General features: G+C 36.2%; 1 protein-coding gene and 1 pseudogene across 1 annotated transcript; one reads left to right on the top strand and one right to left on the bottom strand.

Annotated features, from left to right (window-relative positions):
• Positions 1 to 6: 6 nt before the first annotated feature.
• LOC134257703 (acetyl-CoA carboxylase 1-like) lies at positions 7 to 18,221 on the bottom strand (the record flags this gene model as incomplete). The annotated part of the gene is made up of 12 exons (XM_062740291.1): positions 18,213 to 18,221; positions 17,149 to 17,230; positions 16,879 to 16,977; positions 16,316 to 16,527; positions 15,654 to 15,863; positions 10,844 to 11,005; positions 7,360 to 7,523; positions 5,890 to 6,226; positions 5,595 to 5,665; positions 5,076 to 5,216; positions 337 to 465; positions 7 to 29 (listed from the first exon to the last, which is right to left on the bottom strand). Coding segments are annotated over exons 1-12 (1,639 nt in total), but the record flags the coding sequence as incomplete, so codon positions are not given.
• LOC134257707 (E3 ubiquitin-protein ligase TRIM36-like) overlaps positions 11,733 to 21,731 on the top strand; it is a 49,019-nt pseudogene continuing 39,020 nt past the window's right edge.

The following is a 21,731-nucleotide window of genomic DNA, read 5'->3' as shown; positions in this document are numbered from 1 at the left end:
CTGCTCCCGGCCTCTTAACGTAATGAACACTGTAACAAGAGGAATGTTGTGTTAATTCTTAAAAGCTTAGGTTCTCCATACCTATTACTTATTCATTGACAAATATTTTTAATTTCAGGTTTATTATTTGCTTGATTTTAATTTGATGCATATTCAACTTAATAGATTTTCAATCCTTTTTATGTCTTATTCATTAATCACTTCTGATCATGAGCATTCTGCCAAAATATTGCTGAAATATTGTTGACTTTGGAGCAAAACAACAACAAAATCAATGACTCTGTAATAGCTTGTTTGCCATAATTAAAACAAGTAATTTGTCTACACAACCTTTACCATCCATTTTCTGTGACCGTGAGTTCCATCACCATCTTCATGACTTCTATCTCAGCGTACACATCCCCAGCAAACACATGGCCTCCGTCATCTATCATGTAATTCAACAGCTTACCAGCAGAGGGGGACCTTCATAGAAAACATAGAAATTCTCAAGTATTTAATATACATGCAGGTATAACTAGAACTGTCCAAACGGGACAAAATACCCCCCGCTGGGTTTTTCAGAAGTAAGTTTTTCCATAATATATATACTATATATACTCATATGTATCAAACACGAATTATGAAATTTTATTCCAGTGACCTTGAACTTCCTCAAATAACCTTGGGTCAAGGTCATGACACACTCTTGGGTCATGGGCTATCTTTCAGTGAAATGAGAACCTACCAAGTTTATACATAAGAAAAATATGGACCTGACTTGAATTATGAAATTTTTCTTCCAGTGACCTTGAACTTCCCCAATCGACCTAAGGTCAAGGTCATGACACACCCTTGGGTCATGGACAATCTTTGTGTGAAATGAGAACCTACCAAATTTATCCATAAGAAAGCTATGGACCGGACAGGAATTATGATATTTTTCTTCCAGTGACCTTAAACTTTCTCAAATGACCTTGGGTCAAGGTCATGACACACCCTTGGGTCATAGGCAATCTTTGTGTGAAATAAAAACATACCAAGTTTATCCATAAGAAATATATGGACCAGACGAGAATTATCATATTTTTCTTCCAGTGACTTTGAACTTCCCCAATGACCTTGGCTTTCTTATGGATAAATTTGGTAGGTTCTCATTTCACACCCTTGGGTCATGGGCAATCTTTGTGTGAAATAAAAACCTACCAAGTTTATCCACAAGAAATATATGGACCGGACACGAATTATGATATTTTTCTTCCAGTGACCTTAAACTTTCCCAAAATGACCTTGGGTCAAGGTCATGACACATCCTTGGGTCATGGGCAATCTTTGTGTGAAATGAGAACCTACCAAGTTTATCCATAAAATATATGTATCAAACATGATTTTTGAAAATTTTCTTCCAGTGACATTGAACTTCCCCGAATGACCTTGGGTCAAGGTCATGACAAACCCTTGGGTCATGGGAAATCTTTGTGTGAAATGAGAACCTACCAAGTTTATCAATAAGAAAAATATGGACCGGACACGAATTATGAAATTTTTCTTCCAGTGACCTTGAACTTCCCCAAATGACCTTGGGTCAAGGTCATGACACACCCTTAGGTCATGAGTAATCTTAGTGTGGAGTAGTAGATTCTAATGTCCCTCTGTAAGAAAGATATGGACCGGACACGATTGCACAGGCAGACGGACGGACAGACAGCTGGACAGACAGCTAGACAGACAGACGGACAGACGGACAAGGTGATTCCTATATACCCCCCCCCCCAAACTTCATTTGCGGGGGGTATAAAAAAACTTAATCTTCTATAGAAAAAGGTTCACTCCCATTTTATTTGTATCATCTTTGAACTTCACAAGAGTTATCTGTCTTTTAACACATCTGTGTCTGAGGAGTTTAAAATTGAGCCAAAATGTTTGGATGCAGCCACAAAAAAACCCCTTTGTATCAATTTTACAGAGTTTCCTATTATACCTGAGTTTGGTAGGATCATTCTCCTTATGAAGTACACAGTTCTTGTGTCCTATAGTAATCCTGTAGCTGTTCTATACAATACCTGAGTTTGGTAGGATCATTCTCCTTATGAAGGACACAGGTCTTGTTTTCTATAGTAATCCTGTAACTGTTTTATACAATACCTGAGTTTGGTAGGATCATTCTCCTTATGAAGGACACAGGTCTTGTTTTCTATAGTAATCCTGTAGCTGTTTTATACAATATCTGAGTTTGGTAGGATCATTCTCCTTATGAAGTACACAGGTCTTGTTTCCTATTAATAGTAATCCTGTAGCTGTTTTATACAATACCTGAGTTTGGTAGGATCATTCTCCTTATAAAGTACACAGGTTTTGTTTCCTATAGTAATCCTGTTACTGTTTTATATTATACCTGAGTTTGGTAGGATCATTCTCTTTATAAAATACACAGGTCTTGTTTTTTATAGTAATCCTGTAGCTGTTTTATACAATACCTGAGTTTGGTAGGATCATTCTCCTTATGAAGGACACAGGTCTTGTTTCCTATAGTAATCCTGTAGCTGTTTTATACAATACCTGAGTTTGGTAAGATCATTCTCCTTATGAAGTACACAGGTTTTGTTTCCTATAGTAATCCTGTAACTGTTTTATACAATACCTGAGTTTGGTAGGATCATTCTCCTTACGAAGTACAGAGGTTTTGTTTCCTATAGTAATCCTGTAGCTGTTTTATACAATACCTGAGTTTGTTAGGATCATTCTCCTTATGAAATACACAAGTCTTGTTTCCTAAAGTAATCCTGTACCTGTTTTATACAATACCTTAGTTTGGTATGATCATTCTCCTTATGAAAGACACAGGTCTTGTTTCCTATAGTAATCCTGTAGCTGTTTTATACAATACCTTAGTTTGGTAGGATCATTCTCCTTATGAAGGACACAGGTCTTATTTCCTATGGTAATCCTGTAACTGTTTTATACTATACCTGAGTTTGGTAGGATCATTCTCCTTATGAAGAACACAGGTTTTGTTTCCTAAGGTAATCCTGAAGCTGTTTCATACAATACCTTAGTTTGGTATGATCATTCTCCTTATGAAGTACACAGGTCTTGTTTCATATAGTTATCCTGTAACTGTTTTATATTATACCTGAATTTGGTAGGATCATTCTCCTTATGAAGTACTAAGGTCTTGTTTCCTAGAGTAATCCTGTAATCTTCTATAGAAAAAGGTTCACTCCCATTTTATTTGTATCATCTTTGAACTTCACAAGAGTTATCTGTCTTTTAACACATCTGTGTCTGAGGAGTTTAAAATTGAGCCAAAATAATTGGATCCAGCCACAAAAAAACACTTTGTATCAATTTTACAGAGTTTCCTATTATACCTTAGTTTGGTAGGATCATTCTCCTTATGAAGGACACAGGTCTTGTTTCCTATAGTAATCCTGTAGCTGTTTATACAATACCTGAGTTTGGTAGGATCATTCTCCTTATGAAGGACACAGGTCTTGTTTCCTATAGTAATCCTGTAACTGTTTTATACAATACCTGAGTTTGGTAGGATCATTCTCCTTATGAAGGACACAGGTCTTGTTTTCTATAGTAATCCTGTAGCTGTTTTATACAATATCTGAGTTTGGTAGGATCATTCTCCTTATGAAGTACACAGGTCTTGTTTCCTAATAATAGTAATCCTGTAGCTGTTTTATACAATACCTGAGTTTGGTAGGATCATTCTCCTTATAAAGTACACAGGTTTTGTTTCCTATAGTAATCCTGTTACTGTTTTATATTATACCTGAGTTTGGTAGGATCATTCTCTTTATAAAATACACAGGTCTTGTTTTTTATAGTAATCCTGTAGCTGTTTTATACAATACCTGAGTTTGGTAGGATCATTCTCCTTATGAAGGACACAGGTCTTGTTTCCTATAGTAATCCTGTAGCTGTTTTATACAATACCTGAGTTTGGTAAGATCATTCTCCTTATGAAGTACACAGGTTTTGTTTCCTATAGTAATCCTGTAACTGTTTTATACAATACCTGAGTTTGGTAGGATCATTTTCCTTACGAAGTACAGAGGTTTTGTTTCCTATAGTAATCCTGTAGCTGTTTTATACAATACCTGAGTTTGTTAGGATCATTCTCCTTATGAAATACACAAGTCTTGTTTCCTAAAGTAATCCTGTACCTGTTTTATACAATACCTTAGTTTGGTATGATCATTCTCCTTATGAAAGACACAGGTCTTGTTTCCTATAGTAATCCTGTAGCTGTTTTATACAATACCTGAGTTTGGTAGGATCATTCTCCTTATGAAGGACACAGGTCTTGTTTCCTATAGTAATCCTGTAACTGTTTTATACTATACCTGAGTTTGGTAGGATCATTCTCCTTATGAAGAACACAGGTTTTGTTTCCTAAGGTAATCCTGAAGCTGTTTCATACAATACCTTAGTTTGGTATGATCATTCTCCTTATGAAGTACACAGGTCTTGTTTCATATAGTTATCCTGTAACTGTTTTATATTATACCTGAATTTGGTAGGATCATTCTCCTTATGAAGTACACAGGTCTTGTTTCCTATAGTAATCCTGTAACTGTTTTATACAATACCCTAGTTTAGTAGGATCATTCTCCTTATGAAGTACACAGGTCTTGTTTCCTATAGTAATCCTGTAACCGTTTTATATTATACCTGAGTTTTGTAGGATCATTCTCCTTATGAAGTACACAGGTCTTGTTTCCTATAGTAATCCTGTAACTGTTTTATACAATACCTGAGTTTGGTAGGATCATTCACCTTATGAAGTACACAGGTCTTGTTTCCTATAGTAATCCTGTAGCTGTTTTATGCAATACCTGACTTTGGTAGGATCATTCTCCTTATGTAGTACACAGGTCTTGTTTCCTATAGTAATCCTGTAGCTGTTTTATGCAATACCTGAGTTTTGTAGGATCATTCTCCTTATGAAGTACACAGGTCTTGTTTCCGATAGTAATCCTGTAGCTGTTTTATACAATACCTGAGTTTGGTAGGATCATTCTCCTTATGAAGTACACAGGTCTTGTTTCCTATAGTAATCCTGTAGCTGTTTTATGCAATACCTGAGTTTGGTAGGATCATTCTCCTTATGTAGTACACAGGTTTTGTTTCCTATTGTAATCCTGTAGCTGCTTACTTGGTCCTTCATGTAAGTAGTGAAGCTGGCTCCATCAAACGAGATTAACAAGCCCCCATCACTTAATCTGTAAACAAAAGTAATTAAAATCAACTTTTATTAGCGTAGGAGAAATTTTCGTGAAAGCTTCGTTATTGGGAAAATTTCTCATCATCAAGCTGTCCTTAAATAAAGTCTCTGTGTCTATTAACAATGGATCCAAAAAAGACCTGATCGCAAAAAATAATCGTCCCAAACTAGTTTATCCCCAGTATATCGCGAAATTAAGTCGTCACAAGTAAAAGCTGGTTTACAGTTTTAATTTTACAATTTATATATAAAGTTTTTGTAACTTAATTTTTTTAATTTCCCTGAATACAGGTACATTTTTCTTGATACATGCATCAATCATGGTTGAAATTTCACACATTTGTAATTTGAATAATCAAACTGTTCTCTAAATCACCTGTGTGCCTCCACTTCTAGCATGGAATCATTCATACAAATAAAGTAGTTGTTTGGGCCTGTCTTCACAACCTAAAAAAATAACAACAAAAATTGTACTCATATGTATTTAATAAAACAATTGTCAAAAGCATTATTTTTCACACTAATTGAGCAGCATTAAATTCTGAATTTGTTTGATGTACAATTTTATCATTTATGCATGTCAATCTAACAGTAACAAAATAAAAAATTTCTCATTCACTGACAATCAAACTTGGTATAAATGTTCGAACATGTCCTGTCCTTGACCTTACCTTGACGTTATACTTGATCCCCTCGCTGATGAACTCCACGTCCACATGGTTTTTGAGTGACGTGGCCTGCAGGATCTGTCCGCGCTCTAACGAGGTCTGGAACATCTGGAAGCACTCCTGGATCTGGTGGTCCCCGATGTGGAGCGCTCCGGATATCACTCCCAGCATGACGTCCGGCTTCTCTGCCTGGACGTTCTCAGATATCAGCTTGTCCAGCCAGCCCGTCGTTATCTTGTTGTTCTGGTACTCCTCAGTCTCAAAGAGTTTGATGAGGTATTCTACCGTGGTTCGGAAGTCTCCCCGGATTGAGAGCTCCTTCAACGCCACCACTAAATTCCTTTAATTCATTTGAAATTAATTATTAAAAGAATGCTTTCTTCCATAATTTTTTTGTTCATTAAACTACTGACAATTCATTACAATTCATCTTCCTTTTTTCCATATTAATTCATTAATTAATTATATCAGGGAATATTTCAATGAGGGGAACTTAAAATGGTTGGTGAAAATTAATTATGTAACTATGCATAAAAAATTAAGGAACGACTTTACTTTACAGGTCCCCAGAAAAACGCGCTTAAATGTAGTGTCGCCGAAGGCGACTTCAGTATATATGAGATCGCGTGAGCAATCGAAAAAAAATTTAAATACGAGGTTTTTTGGTCTTTTGACCCCAAAATTGAATTCTACGGTGAAAAGTTTAGTTTAAAACTTTGTTTTTAAACAAAATTTTTAACCTCGTTCTCTGAAAAAAATTAATAAATAGTTGTTTGTTCATGGAAAAAATTGACAAAGAATAATTCTGAACGAAGCGCGTGCGGCGCATGCTTAGTGTCATTTCTTTCGGACTTAGCCAATCTTCCATGTAAACAAACGAAGGAAATGCCTATGAATTTGAATTGTGATCTTGGAAAAATTACAGAAACAACTGAATTTTTTAACTTAACTAAAAGAACGATTCACTAACCATAATCTATCGTATGATATGCAAGGACTAAGACGTTCAGACGAAATCTCCCGGGCGGATGCTAAACTAACCCTAATCAGTCGAATAATGTGCGAGGACTAACCCTAATCTCTCGGATGGACGCGAGACTAACCCTAATCAGTCGAATACTAGTGCAAGGACTAACACTAATCTCTCAGGTGGGTGCAAGACTAACCCTAATCAGTCGAATAGTGGGCAAATTTAATCCATTTCAGTTGAGTGACGTAGTTGTTACATCATAGTCCAATGAGCGCGAGGATCTTGTGGATCTGGGGACCGGTAAAGTAAAGTCTACCCAAAATTAATTCTTACAAATCATGCCAATGAAAGTAAACATTTGCCTTTGAACAGAATTTAATTCAATTTATATGAAATTTCTTTTGATACAAAATATCTTGATATCAGGCATTACCATAAATTGCTCTACCCCCCTCACCCTAACCCTCCCTATCCCCCTCCTCCTGTCCCCCACCCCCACTCACTCTCTGGCGTCCTCCCGGTTCTCCTCCCAGGAGAAGCAGTGTCCAAACTGAGAGTCAGCGTACTCATGTAGTCCCCCTGTGGCAGACACACTGAAGTACCCCCACACGTTCTTACTGCTGCGGAAATTCAACTCCTGGACGGTCCCAGAACTAGGCTTAAATCCCTGGAAGAAAAAGGATTTCAATACAGTATATAATTGTATATCATGAAAGTTATCACATTCATGATAGAGATTCTAGAAATATGTATCCCAGCAACCCAAACACTATTGAATAATTAAAGGCAGAAATTAAAATATACGAGGGTTGTCCGTAACCTTCGTGGACAGGCTAAGAATTAAATAAATGTTTATTATCAGCATATTTGTGATTCTTAATTAAATGTGAATTGAGAAATGTAAAATCGGATTCTATTTCAAATGTTTAGTTACAATTATGACTTCATAATCAGACTTGGTATGGAGACCCGGAGCACCGCAAAATTTCGATAAAAAAAATTATTTATCACGTTATAAATTTCATTTGCATTTTATAAAATTCTGCAGAAATCTGGATAACTTTTACATTATGAGGTTGACAGAAGTTATCACTTCAAACCTGCAAAATTTAAAATTCAAAGTTGTAAAATGACTGAGCAATCAAAGTTAGAACATATTAAGACGGATCGGAATTGTTCCAAAAAGGGACGTTTTCGGAATAGGTGAGCAGTGATAAAATTCTGCGTAGACATCAGATAAAACAACTACAGAGACCAATACATTTTATAAACAATCGGGAAAACATAGTAAAAGAAGCCGTACACTATTATTTAAGTGGAATATAATATTTTCGGACGGAAGGAACAGATTACAGGATGACATGCGTGAAGAAAAACCATCATTCCGAGATTGCAGCGCTGTAAAAAATGAACTTTGTAACATAACTTTACCATATTTCCGTAAATAAAATCGTTTTTACGCGGATAGAAGTTGGAAGATTGCAGGATATGAGACTAGGATTGTTAAATATTATTTTACGTATGAAACCTGAACATTTCGTGCACATATTTTTGACAAGTTAAAGCGACATAAGAAATTTATTGAGATAAACGGTGACTATATTAAGAAAAATAACACATACTCGTATTATGCTTTTGACGTCGGGTGACGTCAAGAATTTTCATTTTAGTGCTCCGGGTATGAGTGTGTGTCATTTTTATTTTGATAAAAATATAACTATTTGTGCTCTGTTTTTCTTGAAAACTTGCATATTAATAAAATGGAACATGAATTTAATGAAAATAATAGTTTCACACATTTTATCTATTTTGTCAGTAATTATCAATGTTGTCCACGAACTTTCCGGACAACCCTCGTATATATATATAAGACAAGAGGCCCACGGGCCTTATAGGTCACCTGAGCATTATGCAACAACTTTCCAGTTACAGTGTATTGAATTTGATTCAATAACATGTTTTAAGCCAGATGCTATATGGCATTCACAATTTTGAAAGAGCACCATTGATCATCATAACAATAAACTTAACAGTCGCTTAGTTTGATTACTGAATACCCATATGCAGGATAGGGGAACAAAAATGCACTCCAACTAATCAGTAATATTCATCAATAATCAGTAGTGCCCCTAACACTCTGACATAAACCCCATGACCCTAGGTTGCACAAATTTTTAAAAGGCACCCTTAAAATTGCCTATCAAAAAGTAAATAAATGTTTTATAAATACAAAGGACCAGATTTCAAACAATTAATTCATTTCCAGTATAAATGTAGAGCCCCCCCCCCCCAACCCTGACCCTGGGGCCTTGAAATTCACAATTCTGCAAGATTAGGGCACTTGCTCATCATAACTATATAGGTAGTTCATCTGCTTCATACCCAGAGACAGAAAAGAAAATTTTCAAAGATTTAATGTATTTTCACTATATAATCAATATAGCCCCACCCTAACACCAGAACCCCTGACCCTGGGGCCATAAAATTCTCAAGTTTTGTAGAGGCAATCTTGATCATCATAACTATGCACTTAGTTGGTTTATTTAATACCTAGGAGTAGAGAAGAAGATTTTCAAAGAATTCATGTTATTTAACTACATAATCAATAGAGCCCCCCCCCCCCCCACACCAGAACCCTTGATGATAGGGCCATTAAATTCACAATTTTGGTTGAGGCACACTTGCTCATCATAACTTTGCACTTTGTTAGTTTATATAATACCTAGGAGCAGAGAAGAAGATTTTCAAGGAATTCACATATTTTCACTATATAATCAATAGAGCCCCCCCCCCACACACACACACCAGAACCCTTGACCCTGGGGCCATAAAATTCACAATCTTAGTTGAGGAACACTTGCTTATCATCACTATGTACTTAGTTAATTTGATACCTAAGAGCAGAGAAGAAGATTTTCAAAGAATTCATGTAATTTCACTATATAATCAATAGAGTCCCCCCCCCCCCCAACCACAGAACCCTTGACCCTGGGACCATAAAATTCACAATTTTGGTAGAGGCACTCTTTATCATCATAAATATGCACTTAGTTAGTTTATTTAATACCTAGGAGCAGAGAAGAAGATTTTCAAAGAGTTCATGTAATTTCACTATATAATCTATGACCCCCCCCCCCAAACACCAGAACCCTTTACCCTGGGGCCATAAAATTCACAATTTTGGTAGAGGCACTCTTGCTCATCATAACTATTTACTTACTTGGTCTATTTAATACCCAGGGGCAGAGAAGAAGATTTTAAAAGAAATCATGTATTTTTACTATATAATCAATAGAGCCCCACCCTAACACTAGAACCCCTGACCCTGGGGCCATAAAATTCAAAAATTTGGTAGAGGCACTCTTGCTCATCATAACTATGTACTTAGTAAGTTTATTTAATACCCAGGAGCAGAGAAGAAGATTTTCAAAGAAATAATGCATTTTCACTATATACTTATTTAGCCCCACCCTAACACTAGAACCCCTGACCCCAGGGCCATGAATTTCACAATTTTGGAAGAGGACTCAATGCTGATTACAATCATGCAAATAGTTTGACTGCTTGATGTCCAGGAGTAAAGAAGAAGATTTTTAAAGATTGCATTAATTTTAGTGGTTTTGGCCCCACCCCTCAGGCCCCTGGGGGGCAAGGATCATGAAATTCACAATTTTTGTTCCCCTTTACCCAAACATGCTTTGTGCCAAATTTGGTTGAAATTGGTTCAGTGGTTGCAGAGAAGAAGCTGAAAATGTTCAAATGTTAACACACGACGGACGACGCACGACGGACGACGACGGACGAAAACGGATAGCAATAGGTCACCTGAGTTTACTCAGGTGACCTAATAAAAATTAAGAAAGGCAACATTTTTTCTCCTTTGAATTAGCTCTACAAGAGATATAATTCTATTTCCTGACATGTTGATCGAGTTTTTCATTCTCACTTCACAGAAGTATATTTTGATGTCTTTTTAAAGAATCTTACTTCGTCCGGGTTTTCGCTGGTGATTCTGGCTGCTATGACATGGCCCCGGGGTCGGGGGTGTATGGAGGGGTTAGAGAAATCAATAGGACTGTCCCCCCACGTATCCACCTCATACAGCTGTCTGATGTCCTTCAACCGGTACAGGGGCAGACCCATAGCAATCTGTAATACACAAAATATACAACATATAAAATACTGTATTATGCAACTATATTTATGCATCAATTGCAAATAATATTTTCTTTTTCATCAGTAAGTGTCTGAATAAAAATTGTCAAAGTTCCACTTCTAAAATTCATGTGAACTATATATCAAATGAAAATTCTGAAACCTTACTCCACATCTACATGACACCACCAAATATCCACCCAAGATGATTACTGTGAAAAATGTAAGAGTATTTCATGGAAGAAAATGTGGCAGACGGATAAATGGACAGCTAGATGGGTGGATGGACAGACATGAGTAACAATAATATACTGCAAATTCCAAAATATAGTTTGTGTCAGTTGGAAATATATATTGTAGCTATATAGTTTTGGTGCTTTTAGACACTGAAAATGTACCTTGGTTAGTATAAGGCATATTTTTCATGAAGTGCTAGCACGCTTCATGAAAAATGCTAAAGTAACAAGTCAGTGTGATTTTTCACACACCAATAATTCACGCTAAACTTAAAAACATTCCTTAAATATATACAGTAATAGACTTTTAAAAATGGGTGACTTCATAGAAGCTTTTTAATGGATCGAGGTATAAAGAACTTTGCGAGCGCTGGCAAATGTTTGCTCTGTTAAACACCTCAGGTATGGGTATTTAAATCTATATTTATCTCTAGTTTATCCAGGAAGTAAATTACAAATCTCGTTCAAATCTCAACTGAAATCTCATTTGACATTCCAAAGTCTAGCTGTGAACAATGTCATTTGTCGGTCATTCATAAAAGCTGTAAGTATACATGTACAATAAAGGTCATTTAATTTAATTTAAATCATTATTTATATGAATGATGGAATAAAAACCAAGATAAAATTTATTGATGTACTAGAATATTAGCAAATTGAATGCATGATTATAACATCACTGTTGACATGTTTATATAGTTACAAATAATATCTGTTTTCCCATATTTCTAAAACAAATATAGATAAGAACATATGTATAAAACATATACTGGGTATTCCTATTTTTTCAGATGGCGTTATCTAAAATTGATATTCCCGGCACAGCCCAGCACTTTTTAGAATGCGGCATTGAAGACTGTGAAAGAAACTGCGAGTTCTATTGCAACCCTTGTCATCAAAAATTGTGTAAACAATGCAGAGATGAACATCTGAAAAGTCCAGAAAACAAGAACCATGAGGTGGTCCTTTACCAGCAACGTGAACGACAACTTCCTGTGGAGAAATGCAAGATCCACCCCACTAAAGATGTGGACATGCTCTGTGAAGAATGCCAAGTCCCATTATGTTCTAAATGTGCAACAGTGGGAGACCATGAAAGGCATAAATTTGTTGATCTTGAAATAGTCTACACAGAAAAATTTGCTCTCTTCCAGCAGAAAATCTCAAAAATTCATGAGTACTTTCTCCCTACATCACAAGATTTACAGAAAGAAATTAAAAAAGATTCCTCAGAAATCAAACACTTTATGGACAACATCAGAACATCCATGAAGACTGAAGGTGAGTCCCTGAAAAGTCTGGTAGACACAGTCATATCTGAGAACATGAAGCAGTTAGACCAGATAGAGCATTCACTGTTAAAAGATCTACACACCCAAGAGAAGACCATGGATGATTACATCACTTATCTTAATAACCTTTCCAAAGAGCTCCACAGATGCCTGTCCTCTACAGTAACCCAGAAATTAATGTCTGAGAAGAAACCAAAGATCCGACCCATACCAGAGACAACAAAACCAGTCACACCAGGATTTACTGCTGGTCAATACAGCAAAAGTGATGTCACCAAATTACTTGGAAAAATACATGTCCGCAACACCATAGCAGAGAAGAGAGAAATAAGGCCCATTGAAAGTGTCTACAATACAGCAATGAAACCTACACATAAACAGATGAAAGAAGACAGAAAGAAATCTGACAAGAAACAAACAATGTCTCTATCTGCCTCTGTCACCAAGGTCAGGGAGTTCAATGTACCAGGTGTTAATGATGTATTCCATGTATCACTAGATCAATCTGACAGACTCTGGATCAGTGACTATATGGGTAATCTTGTCCAAACAGATCTACAGGGAAATGTGATACAGAAGATAAAAACCAGTGGTAAATACAAAGGTTACCACACAGTCACACAGGACGGGGGTCTGATCTTTACAGACCAAGACAAGAAAGTCATCAATAGGATAACACAGGATAATAAAATCACTGAATTCAGTAAAACTGGAGACTGGGAACCACTAAGCATACACTCCTCCCACATCAACGGGGACTTACTGGTGGGGATGATAAAGACTACCAAATTGAATACAAGTGCGATAATACAGGCTATCTTAGGGGCTAAAGTGACCAGGTACAACAAGACAGGAAAAGAACTACAGAACATACAGAGGGATAACAAAGGACAAGAACTGTATAGATATCCACGCTACATCACAGAAAACATCAATGGAGATATCTGTACATCAGACTTTAATAACAAGGCAGTAGTGGTGGTGAATAAATCAGGACAACACAGGTTCTCCTACACAGGTCAGGAGTCAGGGTTCCGTCCCTATGGAATCTGTACTGATGTCCTCGGTCACATCCTGGTGTGTGATGATATCAGTGACACTGTTCACCTCCTTGATCAGGACGGTCAGTTCTTGTCTCTATTACTCACACAACAACAAGGGGTAAAGTATCCCCGTAGTGTGTGTGTGGATGATGAGAACAATCTCTATGTGGGACAATCTAACACCAACACACTGACAGTGTACAAGTATCCACAGTAAAATACAAAAAATAACATTGCAGTTAAGTACAATGTATTTTTTATACAACCATTCTGTTTGTTTACATGTCTTTTTCTATTATTTTTCATTATTAAAAAAGTAGACATCTTGAATTGTGTTTATCAGTGGTGTAATGGAAAGGAATTAAATGAATTAATGAGTTAAACAATAACTGTTAAGTTTAAAAGACACTATAGTTTGAAAATAATCTAGTTGTTATACAACTATGCTTATTCGTAAATTCAAATGATATATTTTCAGTCAATTTTTATACTGAATAATTTAACAGTTGATAAATAAATAAAGTCCACTGGGTTTTGTTCAGTTTACATGTTGGTGTATATAATTTGGGAGCAATCTTTATATATAGCGTATATATCTAAACATGGTCTCTTGGTTAATTTCCAACATGCACATTGTCGTATAGTTGTATTTAATATGTACGGTATGTACATTGATTCTACATTTATGAGAGCAACGTATTGTCATGGCACAACATTGAACAATTTCGATGCATTAGATGCATCATCCAATCAAGTTTGGTTCAGGTACGGCTTGAATTAACTTGGGAACTAAAATATAAGTCAGATCCAGCATCCGAAGCAAATCTGGTAGTGTCCATCCCTAAATGCATCATCCATGCAAGTTTGGTCTAAGTTGGGGTTATAGTTCTTTAGGAATGGACCTGCTCCAAAAACCTGGTCACTCATCTGAAAAATGTAGGTCAGATCCAGCAACCGACTCGGGAAGCGAGTCTGGTAGTGTTCATCCTGAGATGCATCTTCCATGCAAGGTTGTATCAACATGTGAAGTTTGATTACACCATCTTGAATTGTATGTTTAAATCTGAGCTTAACACTAATTTAAGAAAAGTGAGGTCAAATGAAAGGTCGAGGTAAAAAAATGTTGATGAAGTTGCATAGCTCTCATCAATATCTATCAGCATATGAAGTTTGATGAAAATATCTTGGATAGTGTCTTTGAAACTTAAATTTGAACAGAGCTAAACATAAAGTGTGCGGAAAGACGGAAGGACAGAAGGACGGAAAGACGGAAGACTTTCATGACAAACACTATATGCCCCAGCCATATTCATGGCATGACATAAAAACATTATTCCACACATGGAGATTTATTTACTAAGAGAATCTTTATTTCATCCTAATATACACTTCTATAACGTTAACTACAAAATTTCAAAAAACAGCGATGGCAATCTGTCCTCGTTTCCCTTTACCTGTAACTGAGCGGCCGGTAGGTTGATGTCGGCCACCATCTCCGTACACGGATGTTCCACCTGTAAACGTGGATTGAGCTCCAGGAAGTGGAACGTCTCTGTCTCCTCATTATAAAGTCTCTCCTACAGAGAAAATATAATACACACATTATACAGATACTCCACCGTACCGGCACTGACGTACCGCACCATCTTAGCCAGGGTCACTGCAGCCTAGAGGAAAAATAATTATACATTAATAGCTATATAATGATAATTCGTGACCAATGAATTTTTCTCTTGCTCAATGTCTCAGAGTTCATTGACAGTCAATTCTTGTTATCCCAAACTCAATTGGATTGAGAAAATATGTAAAAGTAAATAAGGATTTGCGAAGCATGGGTGGAACATTTAAAGAATTGAATGTTGGGGACCTCAAAATCACTTCGGGATATTAATATTCGTAATATTAGTATTAAAGGTATTAAAGTTAGACTGTATTTTGAAACTACATAATTGAAAGAAAAGTATTTTCTATACTATGAGGGAGAATATAGTATTTTACTTGGCATACAAAGTCTTGAAATAGTTTATAGTTAAACAGACTTTTACCACAGTAACCCCAAAGCTCTAATTACCTGTTCCATCTTTTCGAACACCTCTGGTTTGGCTATAGAGGCGGGCGCCTCCTCAATGATCTTCTGATGTCTCCTCTGGATGGAGCAGTCCCTCCCAAACAGAGAGATGGCGTTACCGTAGTTATCGGCCAGGATCTGTACCTCCAGGTGACGCGCGTGGGTCGCCAGCTTCATGATGAAGATGGGGGATCCCGGAACCTCAGCCTGCACCTATATTTAGAACACAGGATTCCTCTTTTCTTTTAGATCCATCAAAATTAGAGAACTTGTTGATAAAAGCTTAGAATTGAAACTCAATATTGAAAAAATTCTGTTGGAAAGCAAAATGAGTGTATTTCTTTATAAGCAGATTTAACACCGATTTCAATTTGGCATTATCAACAAGGGATCTGAGGGGGCTAAAATTGAATATCCATTTGCCTATACTTTTTATTCCTTTCTAATTGTTATCACTATCTCTCTTTACATTATAAAACTGTTAAAACTACCTCTCACTTAAAACATAATTTCACCATATTTTTTTGGAATAAACTCTATGAATTTGCATCTCACTATAATTTCTATTATAAGGTTTCTCTCTTTATTCTTCACTTGCTTAAGTCTTCTTGCAATTCTTTAGGCCCTAACACGATAAATACAAAATAACTCTTTCTATTCCATACCTGTCTGAAGAGATTGGGGAAGTCGTCGGCATTCTCTGCCTTCCTGATGCCCTTCCCTCCCCCTCCCTCCGAGGCTTTGATCATCACAGGAAACCCGATCTGATTGGCTGATTTCAGACCCTCGTCCACGTCCGCGACACACCCCTTCCTGTAGAGGTCCTGGGGCACGTTCACAGGCTTATTGTCACTCTTAGAGTAGTTCAGGGTCAAGCCTGGAATGAAAATGTTCACTAAAGTTATCTTCATGGGGTCCAATTTACATGGTTTAGGGAAGAAAAGACTGGTTTTAGGAGATTTGTTTTTTGTGATTGTGACATTAAAGATATTAACATTAACATGATATTTCTTCAAGTTTTATCATTTAGTGAATGTAATAAATTTGTGACATGAATCTCATTATACCATGACAGCAATGAGAATTACAATATTACAGCATTATACAAGTATATATTAAGTATATTTCAATCTCATTTTTTACACTCTTCAAAAAAATGACTTTTTTAATTAATTAATTATTTTTAATAAAATCATTAGTGAACATTGATATAAATTATATAAAATACCTGATCCACTCCATGGCATGGTGGGGACTTTTGCTGTCTGGGCTACAATAGAGGAGGCAATCTTGTCCCCCAGGGCCCACATAGCTCCCTCTGGTGGACCTGTACAAAAACAAGAAAGATTACTCTACACCTTATGTGAATCGAGTTAGACAAATAACAAATTAGTATTTCTTTACAAAATACACTCAAAAATAATTTCCACAAAATATATGATACAGTGTCTACAGACAATGATACCTAAGAGTGTGTCTTAAAATTGATTAATTTTACAGATAAATATGATTCCATTTCTATGGAGGAGTTCTGGTAACTTTGGAATCTCTGAAGCATGGTCCCAGCCAGCCCAAACAGCCTGCAAAACAGAAAAGAGAGCATTTAGTTTACTGGTAATACATGTTTAATACATGTATATACACAGCCAAATTATACTGAACAACAACATAAATCAACAATCTGAGTAAACTATAATAGTTAAAATGTCTTAATTAGTAGTGTATATTTGATGAGATCTAGATTCATCGTGTGCAGCACTCCCGGATCAAGACTCATCTTCTCTTCGGCCATCCGCCCGTGGAACACCCTTTTAGTTTACTGGTAATACATGTTTAATACATGTATATACACAGCCAAATTATACTGAACAACAACATAAATCAACAATCTGAGTAAACTATAATAGTTAAAATGTCTTAATTAGTAGTGTATATTTGATGAGATCTAGATTCATCGTGTGCAGCACTCCCGGATCAAGACTCATCTTCTCTTCGGCCATCCGCCCGTGGAACACCCTGCCAAACACAATACGGCTATCCGCCTGTGGAACACAATAACTGTCTTGCCAACCCTAGGGACCTTCAAGGCAGGGATCCAGACACCCGAGTCAAGACGACCTTGGTTTTTAATTGTGAATACAGACTTTTAAGTGTACAGTCCTTAGTCACTGTATGTACAGAAGTTCGACAATATTCAGTCAACAGAGAAATGAGCTTAAGAAGAAGATTTTTTAACAGTCATTTATGTGTAATATTCGCATAAAAGACGGTCTGTGGTCTGGAGGTCCAAGGGTTACTTCACTGCGACAGGTTCGAGAAAATTCGACTTCAGCATCTGAGGCACTTATACTCCAAAGATTTCATTCTTTTGTTCTGATCAAGAGAGTGATAAATCTAATGTATGGGAAAAATCTGGCTGCATTTATTGTGTATGGCGGTTTTGCATGCTGGGAATGGCAAAGGGAAGGGGGTAGGGCAGTTATGTGTTACCTTCTGAATTTAAAAGATGACATTCAACATTCTAATGAAAGCTTTGATGTTTCGAAATAAAGTTTTACCTACTGTCTTCATTTTTGAAAATCATTACACAAAATATTCAGATATTTGTATTTCACTGCTTGTTGTATTTCTTATGCGAGTCAGTATAATACGAGATGAAATCTTGTATCAAAGAACACTAAGTTGATAAGATAGACAGTAGCAACAACCAATCACTGTACAGGACTGTAACAACGGATTTAATTGGGTGAGGGACAGACAGACACCTTACTATCGCATAAGCTCATCTGGTCTTCAACCAGTAGAGCTAAAAGTAAAGAAACAAAACATTTAAACTTTTAAAACTCAAAACCCTTTTTTCAAAGGGATGGTGGCAACAGAAAAGTGAAGCAGCCAATCAAAGCATCAAAATGAAAATTTCAATATCGAAAGATAAATATTCAGAAACACATAGGGGGTCAGCCCCCTCCTTCCACCACTGTATACTACCAGCCTTTATCTAATTTTAACAGTTTTGAATTCCCTCTCTAGTATTTGTGTAGCTAAAATGAGATGGAAAAGACAAATAATTCTCGAGCACATGTAAACAACAGAAGAACTATAATAAAATTCAAAAAACATCCGGAAAAACAATTCTGCATTCACCACAGTGTCAGTATAATACGAGATGAAATCTTGTATCAAAGAACACTTAGTTGATAAGATAGACAGTAGCGACAACCATTCACTGTACAGGACTGTAACAACGGATTTAATTGGGTGAGGGACAGACAGACACCTTACTATCACATAAGCTCATCTGGTCTTCAACCAGTAGAGCTAAAAATAAAGAAACAAAACATTTAAACTTTTAAAACTCAAAACTCTTTTCAAAGGGATGGTGGCAACAAAAAAGTGAAGCAGCCAATCAGAATCAGAGCATCAAAATGAAAATTTCTATACCAAAAGATAACATGGGGGGGGGGGGGGGGGTAGCCCCCTCCTTCTACCACTGTATACTACCAGCCTTTATCTAATTTTAAAAGTTTTAACTTCCCTCTCTAGTATTTGTGTAGCTAAAATGAGATGGAAAACACAAATGATCTTTACATATCCTGTCTATATTAGTACAGACATCAGAAGCATTATATCCTATATCTCTAACCATCTGTTTAAGTGAGAGGAAAAAACTAAACAGTTAAGGACAGATGATACAATTTTTTGTCAAAAATTTTGAAAAAAGTCATTTGTGTCATGTTTAAATGTATAAAATAAATAAATTTCACCGCATATTTTTTAAAATTTTTATTCAAAATTGCACAAAAATGGAATTTGAAGTGAAAAATATTCGTATAGAATAATAAAGATGGCTTCAGAAGGGTAGCATTTGAATGTCACAGAAGGTTTACATTTTCTTTATATTCTAGAAATTTATTATTTGCATCATTTGCAGTGAAATTTAGTCAAGAAATATTTACCAATCCAGGCATCCATTTTTTGTTTGTATCATCTGTCCTTAATTCCTACATTTTCTTCCTTAACCATGTAAGGAAAACAAAAAATATGCAATAATTATTGACATCTTTTTATTAAAATTCACCACATTGCTAGGTGAAGCAATATATCACTTTTACATTCAATTATTAAATTTGTGTTCAATATACCAAAGAACAAGAGCCACGAAGCATCAAAATCCGCACCGTATTCAACATTTATGAATTTTTGTTGAATGACAGTCTAGTATGTGTACGTTGTAGAACAGTTTATGTTTTAACTATATCTTTTATAGTTTTCATTTTACAGGTGTTTAAAATAAGCATTGTTTTTTCGAATGAAATACGTTAACGTCATGACGTTGACGTTAAACACGTTAAATACAGGACGTTGAAATTATTTATAAGAGGTAACAAATTTACACTGATGGAAAATCATTCACAAGAGTAGAATAAGAATAATATTGAATATTTTATCGAGTGTTATAGGGGATGGTGAGGTGGGCGTGTTGTTTTTGTTGTGAAAAAAGAGAGGTTACGTGTACTAAGCTGGAATTTTTAGCAATTTTTTAGATGATGTAATTTTTCATTATTTTTTTTTCTTAAATAAATGATGTTAAAGACTTTATACCGCTTAGTATTTTCTTATCGTGAGAATCCAAGTTCACAAAAATAATTAATATTTATAAAGGGAAAAAGGAATTAAAAAAAGGTTTCACCCGAGATTACGTATAGAATAAATAACATACATGTACATGTATATTATAAAATTAAAAAAAAAAGCAGGTTGATGACGTCATTTATCAGGTCGTCCATTTGAATGCACTTTTAAAAAGTTTTAAGCAGTTCCCCAGACGTCTCCGATGAAATAGTGCAGCATAATAGACGGAAATGATGACATTTCGGTGCACCAAAGAGCAAAGACAGCAATTAAACGTGAACCTTAAAATCCCCCCCCCCCCCTAATCTTGCCGACATATAAAATACTTTAGAAAAGATAGGTAGTATATGCTTGTGTCCATTGATAATACGTCTGATTTTTTTTTTTTGTTTTTTGTTTTTTGAGGAAATTTTGGTAGTTGATAGTGACCCCAGCTGTAGAAATGTGACTGTACCTCCCCCCCCCCCCCCCTCCAACTGTAATTGTAATTGCTATCTGCAGGCCCGAACTAAGAAGAATCCTGTCTTGGTTCCTGTCTGCTGATAGACAAAACATACGGACAAACATCTGGTAGTATTGAATGATGCTATCAATTAATGCAGACAATTGAAATGATTTCATAGTTACAGTATGTATTTTCATGCAGTTGAATAATGTAAGAGTTTGTTTATAAAAGGCCCCATACATTTGTACATACTTGTACATGTGTACCAGATTTATTGCCGTCTTACCAAACTCTAAGGGCAATTAATTCCATGTACGTGCATCAGTGAAATACTTTCTAGACCCTCTCACTCCCTTGGAATTAGCGAAAGTGAAAATGTAAATACAAAGTTTATTAAAAGTGACCTTAGACCCCTACGTAAAAATACACATCCCTCATTGAAAATGTGATTTATGTGAAATTGGTAGTAAAAGTCAAAGATATGAAGCTTTAAAAGTCAAAGCCCCCTCCCCCTCCCAACGTTTTTACTTTGTCAAGAAATTTTCGGTTGAAAGATTATCTTCAATCAAGAAATTTTCGGTTGAAAGACACACACACACTATCACACACACAAACACACACATACACACACACACACACACACACACACACACACACACACACACACACACACACACACACACACACACACACACACACACACACACACACACACACACACACACACACACACACACACACACACACACACACACACACACACACACACACACACACACACACACACACACACACACACACACACACACACACACACACACACACACACACACACACACACACACACACACACACACACACACACACACACACACACACACACACACACACACACACACACACACACACACACACACACACACACACACACACACACACACACACACACACACACACACACACACACACACACACACACACACACACACACACACACACACACA

The sequence above is a fragment of the Saccostrea cucullata genome, unplaced genomic scaffold, assembly GCF_032062105.1.
Source record: "Saccostrea cucullata isolate Sc308-1 unplaced genomic scaffold, CSIRO_AGI_Scuc_v1 ctg4855, whole genome shotgun sequence".
In the NCBI taxonomy this organism is placed as follows: Eukaryota; Metazoa; Mollusca; class Bivalvia; order Ostreida; family Ostreidae; genus Saccostrea; species Saccostrea cuccullata.
The sequence above is the reverse complement of the archived record's forward strand: the minus strand, read 5'-3'. Positions and strand labels throughout refer to the sequence as shown.